Genomic DNA, 13882 nt, shown 5'->3' on the forward strand with positions numbered 1-13882 from the left:
GTTTTATACTGCAGATTTACAAATTGAATTTAAACTACATCACTGTTGTGGTAGGATTTGAACCCTTGCCCCCTAAGACCATACCTAATCCAGTGACATTAGCACTGCACCACCGTCTCGTCCTGGCAAACTTGATCTACTGTGCAAATCACTCGAGTCCAGGAGAAAGTGAGGATTGCAGATGCTGGAGATTAGAGTCGAGAGTGTGTTGCTGGAAAAGCACAACAGGTCAGGCAGTATACAAGGAGCAGGAGAATTGACGTTTTGGGCTGGAGCCCTTCATCAGGAATGAAGAAGGGCTCTGGCCTGAAACGTCAATTTTCCTGCTCCTCGGATGCTGCCTGACCTGCTGTGCTTTTCCAGCACCACACTCTTGAATTGAATTGAATTTATTGTCACGTGTACCGAGGCACAGTGAAAAGCTTTGTCTTGCGAGCAATACAGGCAAATCACAGAGTTAAGTAGCATAGATAGTAAATAATAGATAAACAGCGGCAAAAACAAAAACACAGGTATAGGCGAATGTTCAGAGTTTGTGAGTCCATTCGGTATTCTAACAAAAGTAGGATAGAAACTGTTTCGAAGCTTTCTGGTGCATGTGTTCAAGCTTCTGTACCTTCTCCCCGATGGGTAGAGGTTGTAGAAAAACATTGCCAGGGTGGGATGGATCTTTGAGAATGCTGGTGGCCTTTCCTTGACAGCGGGCCTGGTAGATGGATTCTATAGATGGGAGGTTGGCCTTTGTGATCGTCTGGGTCGAGTTTGCCACTCTCTGTAATCATTTCCCACTTGTGAAACCACTATGGTCTGTTTATCTACCAATCTCACCGGCTTCCACCAACTGATGATCTCAATTCATCTGCTGCTGCTTCCCATGCGACAGTAAAGGATACTAGCAATAGTACCCAGCCTTGTCTCATTCCATGTTCGATTACACCAGGATTAGTTTCACCAAGTACTGTCCTGATTAAGGCAAGATGCCCAGTGAGCAGTTACGGCCATGTATTTGTCTGTCCAATTAACTCTGCTCACCTCCAATGCGTCCAACAGCACTGACATCAGAATTCTGTTTTTTAATTTATGAAAATGGAATTCCAATCCTCAATGTGCCCTGTGTGGCGGTGTGGGTGGGATTTGAACTCTCGTTCTCTGGAACACAAATCCAGTTAAGGTGCAGGAGAAACATGTACCTTCTCTCCCCGTGGTCCCTCTTCTCCTTTCACTCCTTTCGGACCTTCACTTCCTTTCTGGCCACGCTCCCCCTGTAAGAGACCAGCAGCAGCTTTCAACAGAATCCCAAATGTACCTCTTCCCCTTTGCCCAGCCAACCCTGCAAAAACTGTTTGTTTCTCTCATGGACAGGCCTGAGAATGTTGTTCCTTACGGACTCTCCTTTGATTCCTTTGAGTCCAGGCGTTCCAGGGACTGTCAGTGCTTCCCCCTGTGTGACGGAACAGAAGACAAGTCTCTCAGGACTCAATAACATGAAGCTGCAGCACATACAATAGCAAGAGCAAAGGCTTTATTGAACTGAGATATTGCAAATGTTTCTTTCAACTCTTTGTCCCGAATTCAGGAAAAGGAGGGATTGGCACTGGGTTTTGACCTATGCCTAATTTGTGTGGTTGATGACAACAGTAAACTCATTGACAAGACATTAGCAGAATGGACGAGTGTAGGTAATAGATGGGGTTGAAGATAGAGAGGTGAGATGGACTGAACTGAGCTTTGAGTTGATATATAGTCTGGTCCAGATGGATCAGACATCAGGCTGCTGTCAGATATGGAGGTGGAGATAATAGATGGACTTAATCTCCCAACCTTCTTCATTGGAAAGTGGCAAATATGAGTCTCATGTTCAAGACGGTGTGTTAGGGTGTTCCTTGTATCTACAGCTGGTCAGTGTAACATCAATGGTTGACCAGGTTTTAGATACAACATTATTGATGCGTAATGAGTGCAATTATTCGTTCTTTTGAAGAGCAGTATAGTCGTTGGTTTACTGTTGCTGTTGTTTTTGTTGTTATAATGTTATATTTTCATATTTTTGTAATATTATAATTCTGTAAAAAAATTATTTCAATAAAAATATTCAAAAAAAACACACACACAAAGACTGACGTTAGGTTAACAAAGAGGGAATCAGCACGGCTCTCTGTTAAAAGCAGATCATTGAATTAGTGCATTTTTTTGATGAAGTTACAGAGAAATTTGTAGGAAGCAGCAGATGTCGTGCATATGGATTTTAGAAAGTGTTTAAGAAAATAACACATCAAAAATGTTGTTAACAAAACTATGGCTTGTGGAATAGGATGGTGAGCAGTGTTCCCACTAATAGTTTTTGTTCTTCACATGACAGCTTAGAGGGAATATTAATGGTGAAGAAAAAAACTTAAGGACTACAAGTCCTGGAAAAGAGATGCGTTATTAGACTGTGGTTACTATATGGTGATGCTCCCAAGGACCATATTTTCTTATTTTTACATAAATTAACATGGCTAGAAAAAGACACATTTTCCCAAAGCTTTCCATTTTGTACTCATGAGGACAATTTTCAAGATAAAAACAATGTAAAGGGGAAGCTACCCTTCCTGATTGAATGAAAAGAAAGTGCTGATTGGCTAGCAAGTGGATTCTGATTGGTAGCATTATTGTTATGGAGAATGCACCAGATAGATAACTGACAGTTAACTGCCAAGCTTTGTTTAAATTTAATCCAGACATGTTGACCCTAATTGGTCAAGGCACAGCCCGAGAGAAACAAACCAGAGAATGACTGTCACCTGTTTTCTTGATTTGAAACAAATGCAATGCGTGCAAACTATACAGTCTGACACATGAATATGCATAGCTGCCTGTATGTGCAGGTGTGCCATTTCACAATCCTGTCTGAATGACCAACACCCAAACTCATTGCCAGGCCTAAGTCCATCACTCTTAGTCCTTAAGAGTGCTCAGTAAACCTTAGATTATCCTGAGGTGGTAAGGTATCTCAACAATCTGAACAACAGCTGAAGCTCGCTGTTTCCTGCTGTTACTAAGTAGCAGCAGCACAGGTACATTTTGACATTATCAGGATTCTGCAATCAACTTAAAAGGAAGTCCTGTCTATCTCAACGAATGCGTAGTGTGGTCTACAAATTTCAGTGCCTGTATGATGCCATTATGTAGGCCACATGGATTGTATCAATGTGAATATCCCTTCTGGCTACATGCAACAAGGAAGATACTGACCAAGCGCAATCTGCTCATATTTCCAAAGCACAGAGACCAGAAAGGTACCAGGCATGGAGATACACGTTGAGTGTGGAGAAGCTGGGATTGTTCTCCTTCGAAAAAAGAAAGTTGAGGGGAAGGGAGGCATACTTGCTCATGGCAGGCTTGGATAAGCTGGATGAAGAAATTAGCTGATGGCACAAGGACTACGGGACACAGGTTTCTGGCAAGAGATGCAGACCGCTTGCGAGAAATAACTTTTCTTGGGCACACCAACTTGTGATGAGCCAAAGCTTGCTGCCTGCGAGAGGGATGGAAGTAGAGATGTTCAATGATTTCGAAAGGAAACTTGAGGGAAAGAGAACTGCAGAGCCATCGGGAAACTGCAGGGGACTGGGATTGAATACATGCATGATAGAGGGCTAGCACACAATTAATGGGACGAATGGCTTCACCATAAACAATGACGCTACAACCTAAGTCAGATATCCCAGCTGCAAGATAAAATTCCCTGTAATTTGTCCCAGCAACCATATAAATTTATATAGAACCTTTAAATACACCAATGTATGCCACAGGAGGAAATGTCAAATGAAATTTGGACCACACAGGAGATATTAGAGTTGGTAATTAAAAGCTTGACCATAAAGTTTGGAATGGGATTAGTTTGCAAAGGGATTTGACTAGCCAAAGCCTGATTCTCATGCGTGGTAGATAAATGTGAGGAGCAAGTCTGGGAGATGTTCAAGTTGGCACTGAATTAAAAACATTTCATACAATTTGCCCGCATTCAATACAGCTCTCACAAACCTTCTCTCCTCTCTGCCCAACTGGTCCAGCATCGCCCTACAAAAAAAAATAGGATCTTAGTTCCAGCACAGCTTTCCTTCTATCTACCTTAAAAATGCATGCCCTGCGCCACCTGCAAGCCAGTGGCTTCAGGGTGCACCATCCGCAGAACACAATGCCAACCCTGGGCATTCAGAGACGGTGGGCAACAGGATGTCCTCTGAAGCCCTTCTTGTACCGGAGCCTCCTGAAGCCACCCCAACTCTCCATGACCCCCACCTCATAGGAATCGAAGAAAAAGACTCACCTTCTCAATATGGAACCAGAGAGGAGTGAGCATTGACTGATGGTCTTTAGCACCCAGAAGATGCCAGGCTCCGATTGGCTGGCAGTTTCAGGTCAGCCAAGGAGCCAATATTGAGGTTTCTAATAGGCTGAAATATACTTCCTGAAATCCACAGGTTGGCACCGGATTGGTTTGGTTTTTTTCAGTGATGTGGATAAGAATTAGTCAATACCCAATACACACATTTTATCCCTCCACCCCTGAGGCTCCTGGTCTCATTCCTGATGAAGGGCTTTTGCCCGAAACATCAATGTTCCTGCTCCTCGGATGCTGTCTGACCTGCTGTGCTTTTCCAGCACCACTCTAATCTTGATACCCATTTCCTCCCCACCCTCAGATGTTCAGCACTTCAGGGTGGGTGGGACATGGGGTGGATGGGGAGAGGTACATCTTTAATTCAATGAGATTCCAAGCTGCAGCCTCAGGTGGGATTAGCTGCAACAGAGGCATAGAGATCTACAGCACAGAAAAAGGCCCTTTGGCCCATTGAGTCAGTGCTAGTCAGAATCAACCACCTCACTGTTCTAATCACATTTTCTAGAACTTGTCCCATTGCCTTGCATCATAAGTGCACAATTAAATATTTCATAGAATTCCTATAGTGCAGAAAGTGGCCTTTCAGCCCATTGAGTCTGCACCGACCCTCTGAACACTGCCCACCCTAGCCCTGGAACCCCGCATTTCCAAGAGCTAACCCACCTAACCTGCACATCCCCAGACACTACAGGGGAATTTCCCATGGCCAACACACCCTAACCTGCACATCTTTGGACTGTGGGAGGCAACTGGAGCGCCTGGGAGGAATCCATGCAGGAGAATGTGCAAACTGCATACAGACTGTCTGCCGAGGGTGGAATCGAACCCGGGCCCCTGATGCTGTGCGGCAGCAGGGGGATTTCAGATTCCCAACACCTTCTGGTTGTAAATAAAAACTTCCTCACTTTCTGTTTAAACCTCCTTCCTGTTTACCTCACATCGATGACCCTGCTTCTTGATCACTCCATCAAGGGGAGAAGTTTCTTCCTCTCTGCCCTCTCTATGCCTCTCAAGTGTACACCAAGGAAAACAATGCCAATTTGGTCCAATCTCTCTTCCTAACTGAAACCCTCCTGTGCAGGCTGCATCCTGGTTAATCTCCTCTGCCCTCTGTCCATTGTGATCATGTCCCTTGCCCACAATGACTATGGGACCCCAAATGGAACTTTAACTTTAACATGACACTGATTGCTTTGTACAGCCTGACCCATTCTACCAGTCATAGACATTGTTTTGTTAAATTATTACAGGAGGCCAGGGGTCCAACTCTGAGCCCCCCTCAGTCTCAGTTCTTGCCATTCTCCTCCCTTCCTCTGACTGGCCTGAACCCTCTGCCTTTGTCTCATCTGAGAAATCCCATTGTAAATTGCTATGTCAACATTTTTTATTTTTGGAAGGTCACAATGTAATTGCTGTCTCTGGCCAGTAGGTGGCTCCACAGTGTGAATTTTCTTCTCTAAAGCAACATCAAGGGCCGAGTGGCCTGTACTGCACTATAATAGTCTATGTTCCATGTTCTAAAATACTGTCTCCAAAATCCCTTCGCCACTGTCATCTCCTCGATTGCAACAAAGTGTGTGATAGAGCTCCGTCAAACAGACTTACTTTGATTCCAGTTTCGCCCCGACTACCAGGAAGCCCCTGACAAGATAACAGAATACAGATTAAAAAAGAACTTCAGGGAGGTAAATCAAACTCTAGTGAAAAGTTCATTAAAGTAGAGAGGTAGTTACAGGTAGTCCTCGTTCTCCCGTCAACCCCGGTCTTCCATCTTCACCCTAAGGCACCAACGAGAACGTGAAGTGAGTAAGACTTTGGTCAAAGCATGAGAAGAGACAAACAAAGACCTGCATTTATCTAGCATCTTTCACAAGTACAGGATGACTATGGGGCACATTTTACAGTGAGAGGAGAGGGATTTAAAAAAGACATGAAGGGCAATTTTTTTTTACACAGAGGGTGGTTCATGTGCGGAATGAGGAAGTGGTGGATGCGGGCACAATTGCAACATTTAAAAGACATTTGGATAAGTTCATGGATTGGAAAAGTTAGGAGAGATATGGGCCAGGAGCAGGCAGGTGGGAGTAGTTTAGTTTGGGATTACATTCGGCATGGACTGATTGGACCGAAGGGTCTGTTTCCATGCTGTATAACTCTACGTTCTAAAGTACATAATAGCCAATGAGTTAGCATTGAAGTGAAGTCACTTGCTGTTGTGTAGGAAGTGTGGCAGCCAATTTGTGCACAGCAAGATCCCACAAACAGCAAGGTGAGTTTTGGGTGGTTCCCTACTCAGCAGCAAATATTGGCTAAGATTCTAGATTAACTCACTCAATCATGTAATGGGGACGGCACACAAGGCTGGAGTTTCACATTTAATCTGAAAGACGGTGCTCCAATACAGCGGCGCACACTCAACACTGTACTGGGGATCCAGGCAAAACTTTACACCCAAATCTCTGGAGTGGTGCTTGAACCCACGGCTCTCTGATTCAGAAATGAAAATACCGCCACCAAGCCTGAAGTGGACACAATTTGTAAACCACTCTCAGGCAATAAATCTCACCACAGAGTCTTTAGGTTTAATCCTGTGACAGAACATGCACTGGGCCCAGTGCCTATGCTGTTCCTTTCCTCAAGAGCCTGACAGTGACCACTAGCATCCCAGCAGTTCGTCAGAGTTAGAGGAAAGGTCCATGGGAAATAAGGAATACCGGGAAGAGGGGAATAGATTACCTTTTCTTTCTCCTTTCGTGAGGTGTGGGTGATACAAGTGAGGCCAGGCTTTGATGCCCATCTCTAATTGAGGGCAGATAAGAATCAACCTTTAAAATGATGTGGAGGAGCCTGTGTTGGACTGGGGTGGTCAAAGTTAAGCATCACACAACACCAGGTTATAGTCCAACGGGTTTATTTGGAAGCACTAGCTTTCGGAGCTCTGCTCCTTCATAAGGTGGTTGTTCCCCTTTTAGCCCTCCTAATTCCTTGTTTAAGTTATTTCCCATTTTCTTGATATTCCTTCAGGGTCTTGTCTCATTTCAAGTCAGCATTTATGGTTATTCCCCAATTGCTCTTGAGATGCAACTGACTTGGTACTGCAGCATCAACTATGGTACAGTGGTCATGTCACTTCACATCAGAGGTCCCTGTAGGAGTGGGATTAGACTGTGCACCTTTGCAGCCTCAGCTGGAACATGTAAGTGGGGACTCACAGCGGGATACTCCATGAGGACATTGTTGATTTGGAAGTGGTTCCTTACCCGAGGTCCTGGATCTCCTCTTTCTCCTCTCGGTCCAGGCACTCCTATCCCTGTTTCACCCTGAACAGGAAAAACAGGCTGATCAGACAGAAGGAAGGAGAAGAGGAATGAAGCTGTAGTGAAGATGAAGTTCTGGTTCTTACCTTGGCCCCTTGTAACCCAGGTGGTCCTGGCAAACCCTGAATAAAATATTCACATTTTCAGTTCATCAGATCTTGGTTTTAATCCCTCGCTTGTTTCACTTAGATCACATTGTATTAAATATCAAGGCTGGAAATATCCCTGATCCTTTCCACTTCTCTGGCCATAGTGAAGTCAGGATGCTGCCCTCATTACCGGTGTCTTTTACAAGACACCCAGCACAGGAAGGCTGGCATTTTTTCTGCGATGCCCAGAGATTAATGTTAATACCCAACTTTCTCCATACATTTTATAGGAATTCATTTACATGGCACCTTTCAGGACATTTCAAAGCGCTTTACCAAAGCTGAAGAAGTACATTTTATTGTAGCAACCAAATTGTACATAGCAAGATCCCACAAACACAATCAGACACTGTTTAGCAATACCAGCTAAAGGACTACTTTTAAAGACTTCTGTTAATTTATGGGTATCACTGAGCCAGCATTTATTGCCTGGTTAGATTAGATTCCCTACAGTGTGGAAACAGACTCTTCAGCCCAACCAGTCCACACTGACCCTCCGAAGAGCAACCCACCCAGACCTACTTCGCTGTGACTAATGCACCTAACACTATGGGCAATTTAGTGTGGCCAATTCACCTAACCTGCACGTTGTTGATCTACGGGAGGAAACCGGAGCACCCAGAGGAAACCCACGCAGACACGGGGAGGATGTACAAACTCCACACAGACAGGCACCCAAGGTTGGGATCGAACCTGGAATCCTGGTGCTGTGAGGCAGCACTGCTAACCATTGAGCCAACTGTCCCAATGCCTGTCCCTAATTGGCCTGGAGAAGGTGGGAGTGAGCTGCCTTCTTGAACCATTGCAGTCTGAGAGGTGTCTGAATCCACATAATGTTCTTAGGGAGGGAATTCCAGGATTTTGACCCAGCAACAGTGAAGGAACGGTGATATATTTCCAAGTCAGGATGGTGAACTTGCAGGGGGTGGTGTTCCCATGTGTCTGCTTGCCCTTGTCCTTTGAGATGAAAGTGGTCATAGATTTAGAAGGTGTTCCCTAAGTGTCTTGGGAAAGTTTCTGCAGAGCATCTCATAGATGGTACAGACTGCTGCTACTGAGTGTTGGTGGTGGAGGGGCTGGATAATGATCATGATGGATATTGCGCCAATCAAGCAGGCTGCACTGTCCTCAGTTCACTAAGATGACCACTCATTCTGTTAATAGCATGTTAGTCTTTACATCCAACAAGCGGACAGGTCAGTTTGGTCATGTTGATGTTTATGTGCTGTAGGTTCTATGTAATATTGGTCTGCACTTGACGTATGTTACCATGGACTTTCTCTCTGTCGCCACTGTATCCTGAGAATGGGTTCGAGCCATTGCTTCATCTTCTTAGACTAATGGGACATAGTTTTTCAGGTGAGAGGAGAAAGATTTAAAAAGGACATAAGGGGCAACCTTTTTACACAGACAGTGGTGTGTGTGTGTGTGGAATGAACTGCCAGAGAAAGCTGTGAATGCAGGTACACTTACAACATTTCAAAAACATTTGGACAGGTATATGAATAGGAAAGGTTTGGAGGCATATGGGCCAAGTGCAGGCAGGTGGGATTAGTTTAGTTTGGTTGGCACGGACCGGTTTCTCTGCTGTTTGACAGATGGGAACTCGTTCAGGGTCCAACACAGAAGAGTGCGCCTCCAATAGTGCAGGACTCCCTGCATTCATGTCCCAGAGACTATGGCCAAAGTCATGTGATCTGGTTTCTAAACTGGCGTTCAACCCACAATCATCTGACACAAGACAGGTCCCACAGGAACAATTAATCTGTTCAGAGATGCAATCACACAATTCCGGAGCAGTTGGGACTTGTACCCAGCTCATGGGTAGGGACAATGCCACTGCACCACACGAGTCCATGGATCTAATATAAACACACAATAATGTTGGCTGCTGTTAACTGACCTGTAATCCAGGAAGTCCAGGTGGTCCTGGTGGTCCAGTTGCTCCATCTCTCCCTGGAAATCCAGGAGCACCCTGAAAGAACAGAACGCCATCAAAAGAATAATAACTGGATTATAAAAAGATGATTTTAAATTCCTGGATAAAACTGCACTTGAATTAGGTGGGAAGGTTTAACCAGGAGGACTCCGGTTCCTGTTCACTGAGTGAGTGCGATGGTCTGGATGTTGCCAAGGTCAGACCCAGTCGTAAACAAAATCAACAGATCTGGCAGCATGTGTAGAGAGAAAGCAGAGCTAACATCTCAGGTCCAGTGAGCCTTCTTCAGAACTGATTATGGCCACAAAAAGGTTGGTATAGAACATAGATCATTACAGCACAGTACAGGCCCTTCAGCCCTCGATGTTGCACCAACCTAGGGAACCAATCTGAAGCTCATTTATCTTAGACTAGTCCATTTTCATCCATATGCCTAACCAATGACCATTTCAATGCCCTTAAACTTGGTGAGTACACTACTGTTGTATAAATGCTGAAGATGGATGGAGGGGAGAGTTAAATGATAGATGGAGATGGAGCCCAGAGAGAGAAAGAACAACAATTTGGCAGACAGCTACTCATGGGGATCATCAGTGGTTGACAATGGGTTGTTATGCCTCAGGTGTATCATGCACACCCCATAGTCTGCTCGTACTCACTGTCTAAACTTGCACAGAGTGACAGTGCCCATTATGGACCCATTGCTACCAGCCTCATGCCATGTCAATGCTCCTTCTGTCCCATCTGTGCAACCTCAGGAGGAACTGGAAGTGGGGCTCCTGAATTGGGATGCTTAGGTCAGGGTCTAATGGGGGTCACAACCTCACACTGTCACCCGACTGGTGATTTTCCCCAAATGGATCTCAGAGGCTTGAGTTACTGGGAGAGGTTGGAAAAAGACATTTTTTCTTTAGAGGATAGGAAACTGGGGTTGGGTCTTACAGAAGTGCATAAGATCATGAGAGGCATGGATAGGGTGAATGCACCATTTTTACCAGGGTTTGGGAATTGAGGACGAGAAGGCATAAGGTTAGAGGGGAAGGAATAAAAGAGAACCTGAGGGGCAACATTTTTACGCAGAGGGTGGTACACATATGGAATAAACTCCCAGTGGAAGTGGTTGAGCGGGTACATAAACAACATTTAAATGGCATTTGGACTAATACATGGATAGGAAAGGATTAGGAGGATATGGGCCAAGTGCAGGGAAATGAGGTCAGTGTGGATGGACATTTTGGTCAGCATGGACCAGATTGGGCCAAAGGGCCTATCTCCATGCTGTAGGACTCTATAACTCGTTGTCCGGGAGAGAAGCTCTCAAAGCTGCAGGTCCACTACCATCCAGTGCTATGAGATGCAACATGTTTGCCCTTTCATATCTGGGTGGGGTGGGGGGCACAGTACATAGTGGTCTGCGTGGCGCACCTCAATCTTAATGCAGCCTCAAGTTGTAGAAAATTGATTGGTCAGGGACGGATGGTGTGGGCAAATGGCACGCTTGGAATTTACATGCACCTCCCCCACCTCTATGATTGTTCCTTGTGACCAAACCAGAAAACGTCAGAGCGGAAGTGGGCCATTCAGCCCATCAGCTCTGCCGTTCAACGACATCATGGCTGATCTGATTACCCTCAACTCCATTTTCCTGCCTTTCCCCCATAACCCTCGATTCCCTCACTGATGGAAAACCTGTTTCAGCCTTGAATACACAAAACAGGGCCCGGATGATGGAGTGCTCCCTCGTGACACTGAGAAATAACGGGACACTTTGTGGAACATTCCCACCTGATGACGGACACTATGTGCCATCCCATGAGACACTGCTCTAAAGTTGATGAAGTCTCAGCAGGACAATTTATTTCATGGTCAGCCTTTGAAACTGCTCAGCTTTCCCTGACCAGGAGGGTACGTGTCATGCTGAAATGTTTAAAATTATGTGCGTCAGAAATGGAAGGACCTAGAATTGGCAAAAAAAAACAGAGGGCAGAGCGAGGAGAATTTTCTTCAATTGGCAAATGCTTATTTCCTGAGTGGGTGATGAAAGCACACCCAACAATAACCTTTCAAAGGGAACTGGACATAACTTAATACTTAAAGACAGAAAAATTGCAAAGAATTGGGGGTGGGGGGCGGGGGCAGGGAAGAGGGAGCAATTTACTAGCTCTTTAAAATAACTGACAGAGTTTGATGGGCTGAATGGTTTCCTTCTCATGTGATTCTATGTAGGGGAGGCTGATATACTACACAGTACTTAGCCTGAACAGCTGTAGATCTGGACGAATACTCATACTGAACTCAAAACATGAATTCTGTTTCTCTCTCCACAGATGCAGCCAACACCTGCTGAGTTCCTCCAGCACTTTCTGCTATTACCACTCATTTTATATCCACTTCAGACTCCGACTGGCCATCCGTGGCTAGAACATGATTTTTTTTTGTTTCATTCGCTGGCTTTTTGAGCCTATCGTCACCAGGCTAGAATCCTAGATTAACGTTCTCGGAATCGAGGTTCAAATTCCACCCAGCAAGTGCTGAAAGTTGAATTTAATGAAAAGCTGAACTCAGAAATTAATCCAATGGTGACCGATGTTGTAAAATCCCATCTGGTTCACTAACGTTCTTGAGGGAAGGAAAGCTGCTATCCTTACCTGGTCTAACCTACACGTTACTCCAGACCCACAGCAAGGTGATTGACACTGCCCTCTAGAGGACAGTTAGGGATGGGCATAGAATGCTGGCCCAAGGAATGACGCCCATATCTTATGAATTAATAAAGAAACAATTATCAGTTCATTGTTTCCCCTCCTCATGCTGTACCTTTGTCCCATTGGATCTTTGCAGCTGTATCCACCACCAATGGCTGCCTCTCATCTGATCCACTTACATAGTTGAGTAGGCTACTCAGTTCAAGAGGAGTGGACAGAGGTAACTCAGTGGGTGCTGGTTATATGATCCTCTAGATGCTTTTGATACAGTCCCACACAAGAGGCTGTTAGCATTTTTTAAATTTATTCATTTGTGGGATGTGGGTGTTACTGGCTGGGCCAGCATTCATTGCCTGTCCCCAGTTGCCCCTTGAGAAGCTGGGGGTGAGCTGCCTTCTTGAACCGCTGCAGTCCACCTGCTGTGGGTTGACCCACAATGCGATTAGGGAGGGAATTCCAGGATTGTGACCCAGCAACAGTGAAGGAATGGTGAAATATTTCCAAGTTAGGACAGTGAGTGACTTCGAGGGGAACTTGCAGAGGGTGGTGTTCCCATGTATTGCTGCCCTTGTCCTTCTAGATGGAAGGGCATGGGTTTGGAAGGTGCTGTCAGTGGATCTGTAGTGAATTTCTGTGATAGGAACCTGTGGAGTTGAGGGCACGTTACTGACATGGATAGAAAGCAGGTTGAATGGCAGGAAAGAGAGTTGGAATAATGAACAAGTACACAAACAGGCAGGACATAACCAGTGATGTCCTGCAGGAATCTAAGTTAGGGCCTCAATTATTCATAATATTCATTAACGACTTTGATAAAAAGTCTAATATGCACATTTGCTGCCAACAAAATTGTACAGCACTGTGCAGTCGGTTCTGCTATAACGTAAGCGTGTTCAACGCAAATTGGCTACAACGCGATTGAAGAATTTAGACCGTTGTTTACAGAGTGTGAAGTATCCTTACCTGTATTGGGTATAACGCAATTCTAGCCCCATTAGTTTATAAGGTGTGGCTCTTGCTCCTTTTTCTTATAAGCGAGATTGCACAAGAACACGCAGATCTATGGCATTGTATCAGAACCAGCTGTAGACAGGGTTGACGACAATATAAAATTACAAAGACTGAGGGGAATGGGCAAAGTTATGGCAGATGGATTTTAATATAAACAAGGGCGAGGTTATCCATTTCAAACTGTAAAGAATAGATCAGTGGATGTATTAGAAGGCACAAAGTTAAATACAATAGGTGGAAGTGGGTACTGCAGATGTTGGAGATTAGAGTCAAAATTACAGTAGTGTTGGAAAAGCACAGCAGATCAGGAAGGGCTTTTGCCCGAAACATTGATTTTTGCTGCTCCTCGGATGCTGCCTGATCTGCTGTGCTTT

At 44.9% G+C, this 13882-nt stretch overlaps 1 protein-coding gene across 1 annotated transcript in view; it reads right to left on the reverse strand.

Moving 5' to 3' along the window:
• col7a1 (collagen, type VII, alpha 1) overlaps window positions 1–13882 on the reverse strand; it is a 363650-nt gene that overhangs the window by 31887 nt on the left and 317881 nt on the right. Inside the window, exons 99-106 of the mRNA XM_060835829.1 lie at window positions 9757–9828; window positions 7791–7826; window positions 7648–7707; window positions 6121–6165; window positions 5993–6028; window positions 4027–4062; window positions 1385–1441; window positions 1191–1262 (exon numbers count right to left, since the gene is read on the reverse strand). Of these exons, the coding sequence (XP_060691812.1) occupies window positions 1191–1262; window positions 1385–1441; window positions 4027–4062; window positions 5993–6028; window positions 6121–6165; window positions 7648–7707; window positions 7791–7826; window positions 9757–9828 (414 nt within the window). The remainder of the gene's footprint in view (window positions 1–1190; window positions 1263–1384; window positions 1442–4026; window positions 4063–5992; window positions 6029–6120; window positions 6166–7647; window positions 7708–7790; window positions 7827–9756; window positions 9829–13882) is intronic.

The sequence above is a fragment of the Hemiscyllium ocellatum genome, chromosome 14, assembly GCF_020745735.1.
Source record: "Hemiscyllium ocellatum isolate sHemOce1 chromosome 14, sHemOce1.pat.X.cur, whole genome shotgun sequence".
Taxonomy (NCBI): Eukaryota; Metazoa; Chordata; class Chondrichthyes; order Orectolobiformes; family Hemiscylliidae; genus Hemiscyllium; species Hemiscyllium ocellatum.